Below are 18,107 nucleotides of genomic sequence, written 5' to 3'. Positions count from 1 at the left end.
TCCATGATCTTTCACCCTTTTGTTTTTTGTTCAAGGCATCTACAGGGACTTGGAAAAGATTCAATTTTTCTTAAATATGCGTAATTTCAGACCATCTAGTCATCTTTTTGTGTCTCTGTTTGAATAGACTTTTGGATTTTTTTTGCCGTCCCATCATTGCGTGAGCACATAGTGCATGCTTGTTCGTCCTTGTTTTAGTTGAGAGGCTAAATTCCCACTACAAAGTCGCACCATTTCTAGATATTTGAGCTAAATATTGCAACCGTGTAATGTAAAACTCTCCAACGGTAAAAGACTAATTCAATGAGGTTTTCCCCTCTTCTCCTCCGGTGGTGACAACGGTGTATTGCTCTTCCAGGTTATAGTAAGATTAGCTAGGATCAATCTGTGATGGCTGCAAGGAAACCAACCCTATAAAAAACATACAATTCTACAGAATAAGAAGCAGTGATGGCCTCGATCGCATTGTCTGTGAGCGGTTTTGAAGTCTCTGAATTTAGCTCATAAAGAACAAACCTCTTAGAGTACTTGCATCTAAGATAGAGTTAATCATCCTTGCTAATTAGCTAACCTCCTAATACGTTGTCTTTAAGGGACAAAGAAAAATATGATAAACAAGGGAAAGGCAAAGCCTGAGAAGGGCACATTGTTTTCAGTGGGTGCTAATCTGGACTTGAACAAAAAACCTATTTTTGAGAACACAAATGATTAGCTATTCGATATTGACAGATAGAGAGTCTGACATGGAGCACAGGTGGCCGGAAAGGATCGGTGCCAAGTGGAAAAGGGCGGCGCACTAAACAGACAGTGGGAGCTGGATTGTGGGAGTTAGCTAGAGAGATGAATGGCGTTATCATATACATGTAAGAATATGGATGAAAATTAATATGAGGGCATAATTATCAATAAATAGTAAATGGTTAATAAAGTTAGCAGGAAATTAAATCTTAGGGTACAAAATAGCGGTGGGGATGACAGGGAAGGGGGGGTGGCGTGAACATATGGTGTCACGCCGTCCAAACAAACCTTTCTTTCATTCTTTCTGCCACCCCACGCGCAATCAATAACTTCTTCTACAACATTTCTACTATAGCATATAGTGTATATATATTAATGTTCATCTCTCTCTCTTGAACAGAAAAAAATAAATAGTATTCAGTACTATAAAGAACATCTAGATTCATCTCTTTTGCATATTAAAAGCTCTCCTCTCTTTATGTTTCTTTACAACAACATTCACCTATTGCCAAGACATCCTCTCTTTGTCTCTTTCTCTCCCTCTTTGTCTCTTCTCTTATTTTCCTTCTCGTACTTTCATCTGGTGGGCAGTGCAAGAACAAGGCAAACTCTCAATTTTCTCTGTGAGTATATCAATATTGGTGTAATGCATGACATTGGTTGTCCGTAGTGATATTGTTTTTTCATTTTGGATAATAGGCCAAATCATTTAATGTTTGTCACCAACTTTAAGGAAGCAGAATTTAAGCGCTGGCTAGAAGTTGTATGTATTGTTATATATATATACTTGTTAATTTTCCCTGAAGAATTTAGGGTTTGTGATCGATGTAGAAGCCCAAAATCATTTGAGAATCCATTCTTGACATCGAATCTCCTTGAAAAGTACTATATGTTTTGTTTTCACATACATTAGGTCACATGATGTGGTTATTAACCTAAGTCAGGGAAAATGAGTTTGAATAAGCAGATGCCATATGTATAAGCTGATGGAAGCTAGTCCCAGCTTGAAGCTTAATTATAGAGTTAGATCATTATTAGGAAAGGAGATAAAATTAAGTAAGAACACATCTAGAGAGGAACAATATGTGTGTTTGATCAGGGAGAGGTAGACGGAGAGGGATCAGATCTAAGCATGTTTAGCACAGATAGAAGAGAGTATGTGGCTGTCATTGAAGAGTACTTGTTCATGCTATTGAGTGAGATAGTGCTGAAGCACACAGGCGGTGGGTGTGAAAATGTATTTCCACCACCAGTAACAGGGAGTGCACTGCACTCAAAGAAACATAACATGCTTGTGCCAGCAAAGTCAAGCTTTCGGCCAGCTTTTGTGCTCAATATACTTTGCCAAAGTTCATGCAGCTAATTAAAGACAAGAAATGGTACTTGGAAGGAATAAAATCTGTGTTTCGTTTGGTGGGTTCCACGAATGGTCTGCCATTTCATGGGTCCACGAAGTTGCATCATCATTGCTAGCCGTAAGTTGAGAGTTTAAGAATGGGTATTTTGGATGTGAAATGATGACAAGAACATTAATTCAAGGGCAGAAACATGTTTGCAACTTCCCATCACCTTTTACAAACTCTTACCATTTCATCGTATTGAAGAGTCATACATGTCTCTCAAAGTTTCCTTTGATTTTAGGCCTACGCTAAAAGAGCCTTTAAGCATGTGTTTTGTGTCAGTGACTCAAATTTTCTCCTTTCTAGTTGTGATAAGATGTAATAAAGAACATAATCAGTATGGATAAATCCTTAAAAGGATGCTAATAATGAACAATACGTTCTCGATCTGATCTCTCTCTCCCCCTATCTCATTATCTTCATGTTACTTGCCCGATCAGGAGATTGAAGAATATTGTCAATGGAGATGGAATCCTGTGTCCCCCCAGGCTTTAGATTTCACCCAACAGAAGAAGAACTTGTAGGTTACTACCTCAAGAGGAAGATTGACTCACAGAAAATCGATCTAGATGTCATCGCTAACATTGATCTCTACAAAATGGAGCCGTGGGACATCCAAGGTGAGGAGAAATTAACTTATTTGTTAAGTGGTATATTAAGATCAATTAGGAAGCACTATTTGTAAGACTGAACATACAAAGTTATAATTACACACACACACACACACACACACACACACACCACATGTCCAATTGAAATTCCACACAGCACAGTTGCAAAGTTGCAAACCCTACTGGCTAGCTAGGCTTTGGACTAGTGATTGTGAAGAAATTAACCAAATAAAAAGATGGTGCACTAAATGTCTCCCAATTAAGTCAATGCATGCTTTCTCTTGTTCAAGCAATCATTCCCTCTTTGAACTTAAGAAGCGATATTCAAAAGCAGCACTCCTTTTTCTCAAAAATTTACACATGCTTTGTGCAAAGGAAAAGTGAGTTATGACCTGATAATGAAGATACGCTAATGGGGATAGACCTAAGAAAATTGACTGCTATATTAATTTGTTATAGAATGAGAGTAATGGAAATGTACCTAAAAGGGAAATGACTAATTAACTAATCGAAACGAGTCCTACTTGATTTCATTAAATGTGTGCTTTTGTGCTAACCCAAGTGTTCATCCTTGATTTCGATTTTACAGCCAGATGCAAGCTAGGGTATGATGAACAGAAGGAGTGGTATTTCTTCAGTCACAAGGACAGGAAGTATCCGACCGGAACACGGACTAATAGAGCCACTGCTGCTGGATTTTGGAAGGCAACCGGACGGGACAAGGCCGTGCTCTCCAAGAACAGGCTTATAGGGATGAGGAAGACCTTGGTGTTCTACAAGGGACGTGCACCAAATGGAAGGAAAACTGACTGGATCATGCATGAATATCGTCTCCAAACATCTGAACATGGACCCCCTCAGGCAAGCTCATTCTTCATTAATTTTAATAATAACAAAAAAATAAAAATAAAAAAATCATCTGTCTTTCTCAACATTGCACGTATAAAAGCATTCCTTAAACGCTCCTTCTTGGAGTGCAGATATAGCTGTATAACCAAGCAAGCATTCACACCTTGAAATAATTATGGCTAGCAAAAAAAGTACTTTTGGTGATCATGCTAATGTCCCTCTCTGAAGATTTTCTTCCCCTTAAGATCCATGAAATTAACGAGGGGGAAATAAAATCAAACATTGCTTCAGTACTATAACAAAAACTTACTAAAAATCAACTTTTATATATCTTCACAAAACAGCTTATAATTTTTGGTTTGAGAGACCCTTTAGTAGATATTTAACATTCTCACAAAAAGAAGAAGTAATTCACTACAATTATTTTATCATCTTAAAAGAATAGCATTATTTTATCATCTTAAAAGAATAGCATTATTTTATCCTCATACTGAGCAACTCAACTAATTAGCTAATTAATTATTCTGGGTTTCAAATGCAGGAAGAGGGATGGGTGGTTTGCAGGGCATTCAAGAAACCAAGCCCTAATCAAAGACAAGGTTTTGAAGCTTGGAGTCATGCTTATTATGTCAATGATATCAACCCTGCTAGACCTCCTTCATTCTCAGATACCGTAACGACTGCACCCAATACGGTTCGACCGAATCAAGGTGCGAGTTTTCAACAGCCCTCCGGCTCGAACACTGACCTCGTCTCGAACCAAACATTTTTGGATAACAGTAACCAGCTTGTTGACCTCCCAGAGCTAGATAGCCCCAGTACACTCTCAACAAGTTTTGCAGCAAAAGAAGGCAATTTCCACCAGACCAATGAAGATTACGACGAAGAAAGGAGTAATAACAGCAGCCAATACATCGACTGGAAAAACTTCGACACCTTGCTAGCGTCACAAGTGACTGATTCAAGTGCTTCATATCCCCTTCAAGACTTGCCATCTATACCTCAAAACTATGACCTAGCAGCTGGCCAGCAAGACCAATATGTTAGCCATTTCCTTGACTGCTTTCCTGACTTATAATAACAAAAAGCTCTCGATCTTATACTGTTCCAATCTATTTAAGGTTATGTATTCATGGTAATAATAGTGCTATAGTAGGAGCTAAAGGTTGAAGTCTTGATTTAGAAATACTTGCATGCTGATATTGATGATCATTTATTTAGGTGAAAGTTTTTATTCACCTTTTTTAATTTCCCTTTGTTATGTTGTTCCATAATTGTAAATTATGCATCATTGCATGCATATAAATACTTATATATATGATCTTGATTGTGTTTTCATAACTTTCTCTGGCTCTTCGTGTTCTTCACTCTTGCTTGCTGTCATAGCTTTGTCTTCGGTACTTTATGAATGTTTCTCTAGCCGTCATTCATTCACGTCTAGGGCATAATACAATCATAAAACTTTGGGATTGCTTCTCATGAGTCCACTTTCCAGAATCACATTCTTATTATAACCTCCATTTCAATTCTTTAAAGTATATAAAGTAATTCAAGAGGGACGTAGAGCACCAACTTATACTCCAGAACCATGTAGCCACTTTGCCCTCAGCTAGCAGTGTCCCTGTTGAATCCTTCTAACTGAGCCATTGATCCCTATTTGCCCTCGCAACTACCATTGTAATTCTTAAGAAGTTTGAACCTGGGCCCTGTTAACCTAATATTCTCCTTGAATATATTCAACTGTTAGGTTAATCTAACCTTTGCTTCCGTTGATCAGGCAATTGGGAGTTTATAGGACTTGAAATTACAATATATATATATATTGCATGCGTTGTTGAATTTGACTTGCACGTTTTTTGTTTTCATGTAGCATAAAAAAAATGATGATGACGGCAAGATAGACAATTCAATTGTCGAGAAATAATAATTTGCTGAATTAAAAATAAACTAATACGCGCGAATTTGTTTATACATTTAATTCCTAATTAATTTCTTTCATTTTTTTTGCATGACTTATTCCTCATTGCTTTTATTTTTTATTTTTTTTATTTTTTTATAATTGAAAATTTAATTTGTTATTTTTTTTGTGTTTGTCTCTTACAATCATATTGACCTAATCCATCAATTTAATGATTAGCCCAGTTTAAATTTTTATTAATTTTTTAAAAAAATTGATTTTTTTTTTATTTTCATCATTTAACATTGATTTATTAGACCTTGAACTTTATGATTTGTTCTAATTTTTTTTTTGTGAGGTTATTCATATATTTGATATCTGATGGTATTTTAGGTTTTGACCCTTAAAATTTTTGTTTTAAATGTTTATTCCTATTATCTTTATCAAATTTTAATTTATTTTAGATTTCATCATTGGATCCATAATCTTGGTTTTTTTCAATTATATTACTCGAGTTTGCTAATATTTTGTTTTACTTTTTTTTGGTTCATTAATTTTTTTCATCGTTTGAAGTCTTATGGATTGGCGATTGGTATTTGTTTTTCTCTTTCTATGATTTGGAGCTCTTAATTTTTTTTAAAAAAAAAAAATATACACTTGCAACACTTTCTCATTGTTTTTTTTACACTTTAAAAAAATCAGGTCGACCCACAACAAAGCGCAAACAATCTATCTAGTACAATATAATAAAAGAAATCAACTTTTTTGTTTACCATTCACTCTCTCACAAAACATTATGAAAAAAAAACACTTGCAACGTTTTTTTAGTGTTTAAAGTTTGTTATGAAAATTTATTTTTACCTTCTATTTTTTTTGAGATTATAGGTTATCAGATCCTTAATTCTCAAAAACCCCATTTTGATATTTAAATTTATTTTCATTATGTTTTAGGTTTTTTCATTGGAAGAAGGAGAACCAATTACTAGATTTCAATATAAAAAAAGTTTTTATTGATAACGATCCTAACCATTCAAATAATTATTATTTATGCTCCATGGTTTGATATAATATATCGGGTTATGTGTTTTTGCAACTTGAAAGCACCTAAGTCTGGTGCCTAGCCATAAAAGGTCACTGGAACTACTAGGCTGATCAATGCATGAGGCTAGAAAATAGAACCTAGGCTAGACCGAGTCCCCCTGATTTAGGCATCTATGAAACAAAGCATAGAAAAGGTCCATATATGATATGCCCAACGTGAAGAGAGTGCAAGGTACCATGATTATGCTTTCTTTTCATGTGTTGACTTGTGAATGTTTGTGATACAAGCATGGGCGTCGATGAGTACTGATGCAAAAACTAAAGCAAAACAGGATTCAAAAGGTTTCTCCCATGGAAACTGAAGCTGTACTTGCAAAAGATGATTGTGGAATATGCCTTGTCTTCGAGGGCCTGAATTCGACAAGATGATGCCTGCCTGCCTGCCTACTCAACCTTTTAAATTTGGAATAAATCAAAATATTCTTTCCATTCTCTTTATATCCTTTTTTCTCTTCCTTTTCCGATAAAATGGAATGGCAGTGAACGTAAAATTGCTAGTTATATATAAAACTCTCCTTGCTTTAATAGCATAGACAAAAAAAAAAAAAAAAAATAGCATAGACTGCTATATATGCAATGGAGATTTGATTTGGATCACAACATCAACAATAAAGAGTTCAAGAGATGTAACACAACTAGTTAAGTTTTAAGTTTATTTTTAGAAGTTACCAGTTCAAGTATTACAAATCTCAGAACTGCTAGAAACTTACATAATCATTAACTTTAAGGTTTGTAGGATTAATCAAAATATTTAAAAGTTGATCTGAACACCCATGTTAATTTAAAAAAAAAAAAACAAAAACAAAAGGAGTTCAAGAGAGGTGGGGGAAACACTTTTATGTGATAATAATCAATTGGATGTTTAGCTTAGTTTTCATGTTTATTGTTTAATTGTATATTACTTAACTATAAATATAATGTATAAAGTTTTATAATTTATATTTAAATTAATTATTTTTATATTTGAATTTTATAAGATAAATTTTTATTTTACTAAAATGAAATTATTAATATAAAATTGAGTTGTCATTCTATAGTTAATAGACAGTATTTAGATATTCAAAGTCTATATACACACACACTGCTGCTGGCTGTTGTGACAACAAAGCTCAGAAGGGATGGGGCATCTTGTGATATCTATATTCCATATTCATGAATATGAGAAATTTGAAACCTATGTACAACAAATAATTTTTTACCTGTGATTTTTTCTATAAAATTATCTCAATTATATATCCATGCATGGTTGCAAAGTTTGCAAATTAATCTGATTTAATTGAAGTTTTTTGGTTTTTTTTTTTTAATTCTTTCTTTCATCATTAAGTTGTTTTATAATTTAAGTTGGCTTTGGGTTCATTTAATCTTTTTTTTTTTTTTATCTTTTTTATATGTTTATTTATTATTGTTGTATTTTTTAAATAATAATATTTAAATTGTCAATTTAACTAGTGACTCAGGTCTCAAATTTTTTTTTTTTTTTAGCATTCTTGATTTACATAGAAAAGAATTTTATTCTGCCTGCGTGGTGACTTCGGCTACAAATCTAAGACTGTGTTTGGAAATACAGGTAAACATGTGTTTTTAATAAATTCAATTTGTTTTTTTTTTATAAAAAATTAATTTTTTTTATATGTTTTAGATTGTTCTAATGCGCTAATCTCAAAAATAATTTTTTTAAAATAAAAAAAATTATTTTAATACATTTAACATGAAAAATATTTTGAAAAATAATCACACTACACTTTCAAACAAACAGATATTGCCAACTTTAAATCAATTGCTAAAAAGTTTTCTAAATTTTATTAAAGTTTTTTAAATGAAACATACTATTTACTTTTAACATCATCTCATCAACTCTGAAGAAATTGATTGAGATGACAATGAAAACACCTAATTTAGCCTAAAGTTTCGAATTTATATATATTCTTTTTAAATTGGTTTAACATCTTTAACATGAAAAATTGGGTTTACAGCTTTATTTATTTTTACGTTTTAAAAATTATTTTTTTAAAAAAATATATTTTTTATTTTTAGGTTATTTTAATGTATTAATATTAAAAATAAAATTTAAAAAATAATAATATTATTATTATTTTAATATATTTTTAAATAAAAAATAATTATTATAATAACACCAAATAAGCTCGAAGTCAACGCGGAAAGACTCTCGTGACGCCATTTATTTGTAGCAAAGAGATAGCTTACCTAACAAAAAAATCTTTGGAAATCAACTTCATTTCAATTCCCTATTTTCTAATCATTAAATTAGATTAAAAGAAAAAAAAAAAAAAAAGTAGCGAAAGTGACATATCATAAGATTTGTAATTCCAAAAACTAACCTCCACACCATTCACCTTTTAGGCATGTTTTTTTTTAAATTAATATTTTTAAATATATTTTAATATTAAAAATATTTTTTTAAAAATAAAAATAAATTTATTCTAATAAATTTTCAAGTAAAAAGTAAGTATTACAAACAACCCCTTATTATATAAATAATCATAATTTTTAATGGTTTTTTAAAATAAAAAATAAATTATTTTTATTTAAAAATATATTAAAATAATTTTTTATTTTTAAAATCATCATATACAAAAATTAAAAATATAATTAAAAATTAAAAAAAAAAACTCAAATTTTTTTATACCAAACTCTACTGCTCATGAAAATTACTCAAAAATCAAATTTATATTCCTGTCCAATAGAATCCTTCTGTTTCTTTCCCTTCCCTTCAAAAACACACGCCCATGGAAAAATAAAAACATTGCCATTGCCGTTTCAATTTTAGTCTCGCCCCCCCTGTTCCTGCCGTTTATCTCTCTAGGGTTTTGTTTTGAAAAAGGAAGAAAAAAAAAACAACAGAATTCAAAATCCAAAATTTTTCAGAAGCTCACCATCAAGATCAAATCTCTGTTCAAAACCCATTATTTATTTGCCCCATATCAAAATGGGTTCAATTCAAAACAATGAAATGATTCGCTATTAAACCCCAAAATCATTCCCCTAAAAAGCCAGAAATTTTTTATTTTTCTTATATGAATTTATGGCATCGACAAGGAATATAGTAGGTGGTGAAACAACAACAGGAAACGAGAGGGGGAGGGTGTTAGCGATGAGAGATGAAGAGAAAGCTAAAGAGGACGATTCACCCTCTGCTAAAAGAGCTAAATTTGAGAGATTTCCGTTGACAAGATGGGAATTAGCTGCTGCTCTCGGAGTCTTTTTTGTCTTTTCATCGGGATTGTTTTGTATCTACTTGACAATGCCTGCTGCTGAATACGGCAAGCTCAAGTTGCCTCGTACTATTTCAGATCTTCGCTTGCTCAAGTATGCCCTCCTTTTCTATTTTCTTTTAATTTCAATTTTCTTCGTTCTTTTCTTTATTGCTCAAATTTGGATGGGTTTTAATTTTTTTTAGTTTTTTAGGGTTATTTGGTTATATATGTGAATTGATTGTTTGAAATTGCATGGATAGATGTGGGATTTTTTCCTCAGATTGTTTGTTTGTTTTTTTTTTTTTTTTTTTTTTTTTTTTTTTTTGTGAATCATAAGGATTTGATGGTAAAAAGTCAGCTAAATATTGATGGAACTGGTTTTCCTAATGAAAATACTTTGGTTTTGTTAGTTAATTTATTGATTGGGATACAGGGGTTGTTGAATTCTAATTCTGGAAGTTATTTTTGAGTGTAGGGAGATGTTGCATTGGAGTTAAATTTTTCATCTTGAAGGTTGATTTGATAGATTTAATTTGCTTTTCATGTGCAATTGTTAGTAGTTGGAAAATTTAGAAGTGAAAGGATTTATGTTGTTCGTGGTGAAATTCAGGAATGGGATTTAAGTTAGTCCTTTCATTCGAGACTATGGTGGAGGTCATGGAAATGAAATGAACTAATTGCTTTGTTCAAGATGTTGACCATAATTTTATGGCAGATTAAGTCATTAGGTGAAGTGGGAGAGTTTTTATAGATTATTTTTACAATGCCGCAGATTTGGAGAGGTGAATCAGATCCTCAATTTTAGCCTGACTAGTCTATATAAATTGTGTAGATTAGTAATGTACAATCTCTGTGTGTTGGTTTTGATCTTCTAAATGTTTGCCCTGCATGCTTGGCTGTCAGAGCCTCAAAAGTTGTACTAACGTTGTTGTGTTAATTTTTTTTTTTACTATTTAGTGGCTAAATGTTCTTGTCTATTACCTTCTTTATATTCTTGTTCTAACTGTATCGTACTTTTGCTGAACTACATTGCTCTATTTTGCTTCAGAGACAGTCTCGCAACATATGCAAATGAATATCCAGCACAATTCATTCTGGGCTACTGCTCTACTTATATCTTCATGCAGACTTTTATGATTCCTGGAACAATTTTCATGTCATTGCTAGCTGGAGCTCTTTTTGGCGTTGTTAGGGGGATTTTTTTGGTTGTTTTCAATGCCACAGCTGGAGCGTCTTCCTGCTTTTTCTTGTCCAAGTTGATTGGCAGGCCTCTAGTTAATTGGTTGTGGCCTGAAAAATTGAGATTTTTTCAGGCTGAGGTACTATTCTTTTAATTTACTTGGAATTAACAATTTTACTACAATTTTCATATATTTGCTCTACATTTGAGCAATACCACCCTAATTTGAATCTTTTTGGAATTCAGATTGCTAAGAGAAGGGAAAAACTACTGAATTACATGCTCTTCTTGAGAGTAACTCCAACGTTGCCCAATCTTTTTATCAATTTGGCATCTCCAATCGTGGACATACCTTTTCATATTTTCTTTTTGGCTACTTTATTGGGTCTTATTCCTGCTTCCTATATCACTGTCAGGGTGAGTTTTTCTACTTAGTTCCTGGCTTCTTTTGTGATTTTCTTTTGAAAGTTAGACTTATTCATGTTCTTGCTATAGTGATTGCTTTCCCTTTCAAAAATTTGTGTTGCTTGTTTTCATATCATCTCTGGATTATCATCAAAACTCTCACATATATTCATCAAATATTGCACCACATGGTAGTTCGCGAGGAACCTTTTGCTGCATATCATTAGTAGTTCATTTCATTAGTTCATCAGTATTAGTTCAGATTGGATAAATAATGATCACCTGGTGGTGGCAAGAGAAGTTTATTTGTGCATCTTTGTTAGGTGTTGGATATGTACAGATTAGTAACTTCCTGGATTTGTTGCTTGATGGAAATGTATCAATTTTATGCATGATAGTTGTGATAGATCTTCTGCTACGTTTGGAACTAGAAATAGCTTGGTAGTGGCAGTAAAGTTGTCTGGAGTGTTTTTCTTAATGTGAATTTCTTTAGTACTTTGAGTGGAGCGTCCTATAAATTGTAGTTGCTAATAACAATATTTATCAGCATTGTCATCAAGAACGTTGCTACCAGGTCCTAGAGATGTTTGAAATGAATAACTGATGTTCCAACATTTCTATGCATCATCTTGCTAATTGTGTTGCTGCCTCTTTCCCAACATCAGGCCGGCCTTGCTCTTGGGGATCTCAAGTCAGTAAAGGATCTATACGATTTCAAAACTTTGTCTGTGCTCTTCATTATTGGGTCCATTTCCATATTCCCTACCCTTCTAAAGAGAAAGCGAATATATGAGTGAAGGTTGTATTGGCCAGTCTCCCCGCCAAAGCCAGCTTAAGAGACATCTCTTGCTGCTTGCTTAAAGGATCTGAAAAATGCTGCAGAGTGGCATCCTTCTTTTTGCCACAAATTACATGACACCTGCTTCGTTTGTGATACAGATGGGTTGATTATTCTCCCCTGTGATGACGATAAAGTATAAAGTTCATGCATAATCTCTTATAGTATATATTTTTTATTTTCCCATGAAATGGTAATTCAATGATCTCCCAATATGGATTATTTGTACAGTTGGGAGCCAGCAATGCTCTAGGAAGGTGTTGTAATCCCTTATAATCCTTGAAAGAATCTTGAAAGATTAAGGCTGGGTTGTATTGCTGTTGATACATTTATTTAAGAACTATACTGAGATAATATTGCCAATAGGATCATTTGGCCTTCTGGTTTTGCCTATTCATTAATCAATAGAAGACTAGAGTAGAGACATGAGCAGTTGCCATGAATTGCATTCAAGCAATGTGGGATGACAAATGTTGTGAATGCAACAACTTATGCAAGAACTGGACATAATTAAGAACATATTTGTTTGCTGGAAAATAGTTTTTTTTTTTTTTAAAATGAATTCTAAGAAAATGAATTATTTTTTGATGTTTGGTAGTGTAATTGAAATTAAATAAATAAATAATTTTCAGTGTTTAGTTATGTCATAAAAAATGAGTTGGAAAATAACTTATTAATGTTTTATTTTTTTCAAGTTTATTAAAATAATGAGTAATAAATTTTATAAATTAAAAAGTTGAATGAAAATGAAATTGAAAAAAATATAATTTCATAAATTATCTCAAATAAAATAAATAATAATCAAAATAATAGAAATCAAATCTAAAATAAAAAAATAAAAGATGAAGAAATTAAAATAATAATAATTAACATTTCATAAATTATTTCAAATAATATAAATAACAATAAAAAAAATAAGAATCAAATTTGATAGATAAAAAATTTTTAATAAAAAAATGATAAGGGAAAAGCAAATAACAATTATAAAAATGAGGATCAAAGTTAATATAAAAATTACATTTTAAGAGATAAAATTAAAAAATAAATATTCAAAACAAAATATATATAGCAATCAAAAGTTTGAGAATTAAATTTGATATAATTAGCAAATAATATGATATTTTTAAATTTTTCACAACTTTCAAAAAATGTTTTTCGCTCAAATTTTTCAGAAAAATACTTTTTCGGAAACTAAGTTAAATATTTTTTTAATTGAAAAGTGTTTCCGTTAACTAACTTTTCTAATAACAAACAAACATAAAATAAATTAAAAAAATTATTTTTCAGAAAAAAAATATATCCTAAGTCAGTTTTATGTTCAGGATGCAGCATCAAGGAACAGATTGAAAGACTGTATAGTCCTTGTTCCTGGGCACCTGGCCTATGAGATTTCTGAAAACTGACAAGCAATCCAGACCTCCCCTTGTAATTCTCAGGACGTAAATGCGATGAATAGCCTTGTCAAGTTAAGAGACGCATATCGGTTCCTCGTAAGGTATTGAAAACCTAAGGAAATCTGTCAATCGATTTGGCCAGCAAACAGGTGTCTCTGAAAGCGTTTCTACCTGGAAATTATGGAAAAACGTCCCATGTTTGGTAATGCTCCTGCTGTCTATATATTGGCAAATGAACAAGATCTCGATTTCAATTAACCACACCGACATTGAGCAGTAGTTTCATCTTATCCAGATCATGGGTTAATTATATAAAAAAAGGTCAAAACAATAACGTTCACCAGGTCACAAGTCCACCTGAATTTTTAACCGATCCCACCAGATTAGCTCCCGACCAGGCCAGATTCCATGTCAACCCACTAGGGTGGTCTGTGTTTCATAATAGTGAATCAAAACAGGCGCAAGAATATAGTAAGTGTTCCTTCATTTAAATCTTAATCATCAAGGCTCGCGATAACTCATGTAATGTTAAGCTGGGACAGCCGAATGCAAGCAGACTTGAGATCAACCACAAAGCACAAAAATTCATGAGAGCTGGACTTTTACGACGTCCAAAGAAGTTGCAATGGAAATACCAAAATGAAAGGGTTTGTATTTCTTCCCTTTACTTTGGAATGGTGGCTTATATTGGGTACAGGAGACTGTATTAAAGAACAAAAAAAAAAACAAGAGTTAATGAGTTAAACCTCCACGTAATGGTGTGCTGAAGAACAAAGAAGGAATATTATGACAACCTGGCACGAATTTGCTAAAGCGAGTCATTATATGGCGAGATGACAACAATGGAGTTTCACATCACTACTGCAGAGAAAATACCAAAAAAATGAAGAATCATCAAGAAACAAGCTGCGGAGAGATATCAAGATGAGAAAGAACAGAAAGGGATATAGTGTTCCATCCAAAGATTTGGTTAATTCATGGAGACCACGAAAGTCTTTACCCATGAGACCACATGAAAATCATCGACAATCCACCAGTGTGCTCTCACGGATGTATAAGAATGCCACACTACATTCTTGCATACTGCAAACAATTCATTTATGCAAAATCGATTCTCATAATTCAACATCATTGCCCTTTAAGGGGAATTACAACAACAACAAAAGTAAAAGAGCAACTTCACAAAGTATCAAGAGCTGAACTTCAAGCATTCATCCAAAACTCCGCGGGAAATCTTATGAATCAAGAGTAGATACTGGGTAGTCTTGATAGCCAGTGATGCCTGTTATCCTTATCCGAGTATTTGGCTGCATGATTGAGTCGGAGAATTTTTAAAAATATCAGGCAGTAGAAGGTCATTTCTATCAATCAAAGTAGACAAAAGAACAAAGGGAGTCATCTTTCATTTAAATTTAAATTTCAATTATCAAGGTTAGTGAAAATGATTGCGGCCCTGTCTCATTTAGTGGTAACCCATGGTCTAAGTGGAAGGGATAATTAAAAACAAGTAAAAAATAAAAAGAACAACAAAAGAGTAAAGTTTTAACAAGGAGAGGTAGGAGAAAACTTGAGGTAAAAGGCAAATTTTCTATTGGCTACTGGAACTTGAGCGAATTTAACTGGAATTTTGGAAACTGGACTTTATTTATGTATTGGTATGACTGAGATTTGAAACCACAAAACCCCAACTGCCACCCAAGTAAGACCAAGAGCATTATTTTATTTCCTCGTTCTTATACAAAAAATAAAATAAAGTAAAATATGAACATAAGAGATTAAAGATGAAATATCATGCATTATTTTTATAGAGAATAAGAATAATGAAGCAATAATAAAATCTTTTTTGTGGTTACTATGCATGTGTATGCTTGAAGTGAGAAGTTATTAGATATACCTGTCGATGACCAATATTTCTCCTATAGTTCTTCTTCCTCTTATATTTGAAGACAATCTTTTTAGCATCTAATCCCTGCAATTGTTATACAAGTGAAAAATTAGGGAGCCTAAAGAAAGGCGCAGGAAAAAAATAATGAAAGTAAAGGTCACCTGAAAGAAAAGATACATATAACCACAGTCATGAAACCTACCTGCTCTTCAACTACGGCATGAACAGAAGCATTAGTCACCACTGGTTTTCCAATATAGGCACTTGTTCTTGTTCCCACAAGTAACACCTTATTCAAAACTATCTGCAGAAGAATCAAAGGTTGAACTTTTAAATCAATGCAAAATGCAAACTTTGAAAGAAACTAGAGCCAAATCCAGTTACATAATGTTTCTCTAATAGGAAAAGGGAATAATCAATTAGATCCTTTCTATCATCACAAAAGTGTTGCAATCTTGCATATTGATGAATAGATTCCATGGTTGAGTATCACCTTTTTATATTAACAACAAAGAAAATCCTAAGAAATAGGAGCAGCACCAATATTTCTTTTTTATGGAGGGAGAGAAGAAATAGGATGAAGTAAGATTCTAAAAGGAAGAAAAATTACATAGAAATGAAAGCTGGATGAAACACCAGAGGTCATGTTAAGCAAAACCACGTGACATTCAACTTGCTAAAGAAAATCTCCCAAGTTCTGTCCTTGAGTAAGAATTGGACATAATTTAGCTGTGATGGTTTTAGTTTTAGGATGCTGCATGTACCGAACATGTTGAACTATGGACAGTCCTCCAACATGGGCACCTGGCTTCAGGCTTTTCTGAAAGCCATCTAGACCTCTCCTTGGACAAATCTTCAGGATGTAGTAGTAATAAATAGTTCTTGCATCTTACGGAAGCATATCATTTCCTTCCCATGAAGGATTAGAAACATAAGCGAACCAGCTAATTGATCTGACCTTCCAGCAGATGGTTTCTCTAAGGGTTTTTTTTTTTTTTTCTAATGAAAAACATATCTTTTTTCGGTATCTTTGATTACCAAAGACATTGCCTTTGGTTTATCAAAAGCATTGCCTTTTGGTTCTTGACATGACCAGATATCCATGAAATCTAGTCATGGCTAAGTCCTAGATAACTCAATCAATTTTGCAACATCTGGTTCAGCAGTGATCCAAAAAAAGTTATCCTAGGAAATGCAGCATGTGGGGTTATCGAAAACATGATAAAAATTTGGAAAGAACGCTTTTACAATCAAAGCTTTTGGAATTCATCCAAATGCACTGTTGAAATTGCCTCATAAAAGAGGAGAAATTTCTGTGTAAGAGAATATGATCACTGTATAAAATATTGGCAAATGTACAGAATTTCATGTAATTAGAATCACTGGCAGTAAGCAGTATTCTCATCTTGTTTGATCAGAAATCAAGCGTGCATTTGAAGATGCTACTATGAGATTGGAGCTTCACATTCACCATTACAGAGAGAGAAAAAAATTCCTTTGGCAACCCCAAATCAAAGTTTGAGTATACACGAGAACAATTCATACCACAAAAGCAAACAACACATACTAGCTACGTGGGGGTTGCAACAAACTTGGAAACCATTTTAACTACTTAAGATCTACAAAGAAAATGATAGCAAACTATACCTTGTCATTGACATTTGCACCTTTTAGCCTCTGAACATAGAGCCATCGCCCTGGTATAACAATATACTGGCGAGATCCTACCTGTAAAAAGAATTGAAACCCTATCCCCGGATCATTAAGCTGGCCAAATTATGCAAAAGGTGACTAGCAGGGAAACCATAATAGAACAACAATAAATCTTCTTGAAAACCTCAAAAACATTGCATTCATCGTTGGATAAAAAACACACATCAGTCGTTGATGAGTAAAATATTAGTCTTCTAAGGCACAAATGGCAGCAAGATTATAACTTCAAACCAGAAAACCATCAAGCTAACCATAAATTACACAAACAAAAACAAAAAACCCATCTGGGCACACAAAATCAATCCAAAAACATCAATATCAATCAAAAACAAAAATTTTAAATGCCAAAAACAAGAATTTCAACTCCCATTCAATACTCACCATAACAACAGCAAAAATCTCCTCACGCTTAGGTGGTTCTTCCTTAGCAACCTCAACAATCTGCGTGGCAGCAGGCTCAGGGTTAGCCTCTGACACAGGTACTTCAGTCTCTGCTTCAACAACAGGAGCTTCAGATTCAGAGACTTTGGGCCTGGGAAAAAATGTAGGTCTTTTAGAGAAAATAAGAGGCGAGGAGAGCTTCTTAGGGGTGTTTGAGAAAGACCCAAAATTGGGTTTAGAGAGACAAAGGGTTTTGGAGAGAGGAAGGTTTTGGCTTTTGGAGATTTTGCATTGAGTGGTTAACGAAGAACAGAGAGCCACTAGCGCTGTAGAAGAAGAAGCAGCCATTTTGGAGAAGTGAGAGCAGAAAAAAGCTCTCACCCTTTTGAGCTATTCTCTAGTTTTGGCTTTGAAGCTGGGTAGCTTGGGTCATTCATGGACTGACTTATCCTATCCGTTTACAACTCAATTACTGATATACCCTTGAAAACTCTTAAAGA

General features: G+C 33.2%; 3 protein-coding genes across 3 annotated transcripts; 2 read left to right on the top strand and 1 right to left on the bottom strand.

The window, feature by feature from the left end:
* The first annotated feature begins 1,048 nt into the window (after positions 1–1,048).
* On the top strand, positions 1,049–4,885 carry LOC118056505 (NAC domain-containing protein 30-like). The gene is made up of 4 exons (XM_035068731.2): positions 1,049–1,361; positions 2,579–2,758; positions 3,339–3,610; positions 4,140–4,885. The coding sequence occupies exons 2-4, from the start codon at positions 2,599–2,601 to the stop codon at positions 4,674–4,676; spliced, it is 969 nt and encodes a 322-aa protein (XP_034924622.1). The 5' UTR covers positions 1,049–1,361; positions 2,579–2,598; the 3' UTR covers positions 4,677–4,885.
* Positions 4,886–9,280: 4,395 nt separating this feature from the next.
* On the top strand, positions 9,281–12,599 carry LOC118056504 (uncharacterized membrane protein At4g09580). The gene is made up of 4 exons (XM_035068730.2): positions 9,281–9,923; positions 10,860–11,130; positions 11,238–11,408; positions 12,062–12,599. The coding sequence occupies exons 1-4, from the start codon at positions 9,640–9,642 to the stop codon at positions 12,191–12,193; spliced, it is 858 nt and encodes a 285-aa protein (XP_034924621.1). The 5' UTR covers positions 9,281–9,639; the 3' UTR covers positions 12,194–12,599.
* A 2,110-nt stretch (positions 12,600–14,709) lies between these two features.
* Positions 14,710–18,032, bottom strand: LOC118056503 (large ribosomal subunit protein bL21c). Its single transcript, XM_035068729.2, has 5 exons — positions 17,608–18,032; positions 17,161–17,241; positions 15,716–15,817; positions 15,523–15,597; positions 14,710–14,935 (listed from the first exon to the last, which is right to left on the bottom strand). Exons 1-5 carry the CDS (start codon positions 17,953–17,955, stop codon positions 14,864–14,866), a joined length of 678 nt encoding a protein of 225 aa, XP_034924620.1. The 5' UTR covers positions 17,956–18,032; the 3' UTR covers positions 14,710–14,863.
* Positions 18,033–18,107: the final 75 nt, after the last annotated feature.

The sequence above is a fragment of the Populus alba genome, chromosome 19, assembly GCF_005239225.2.
Source record: "Populus alba chromosome 19, ASM523922v2, whole genome shotgun sequence".
NCBI lineage: Eukaryota > Viridiplantae > Streptophyta > Magnoliopsida > Malpighiales > Salicaceae > Populus > Populus alba.
Note: the sequence above shows the minus strand (reverse complement) of the source record. Positions and strands in the feature narration are given on the sequence as shown.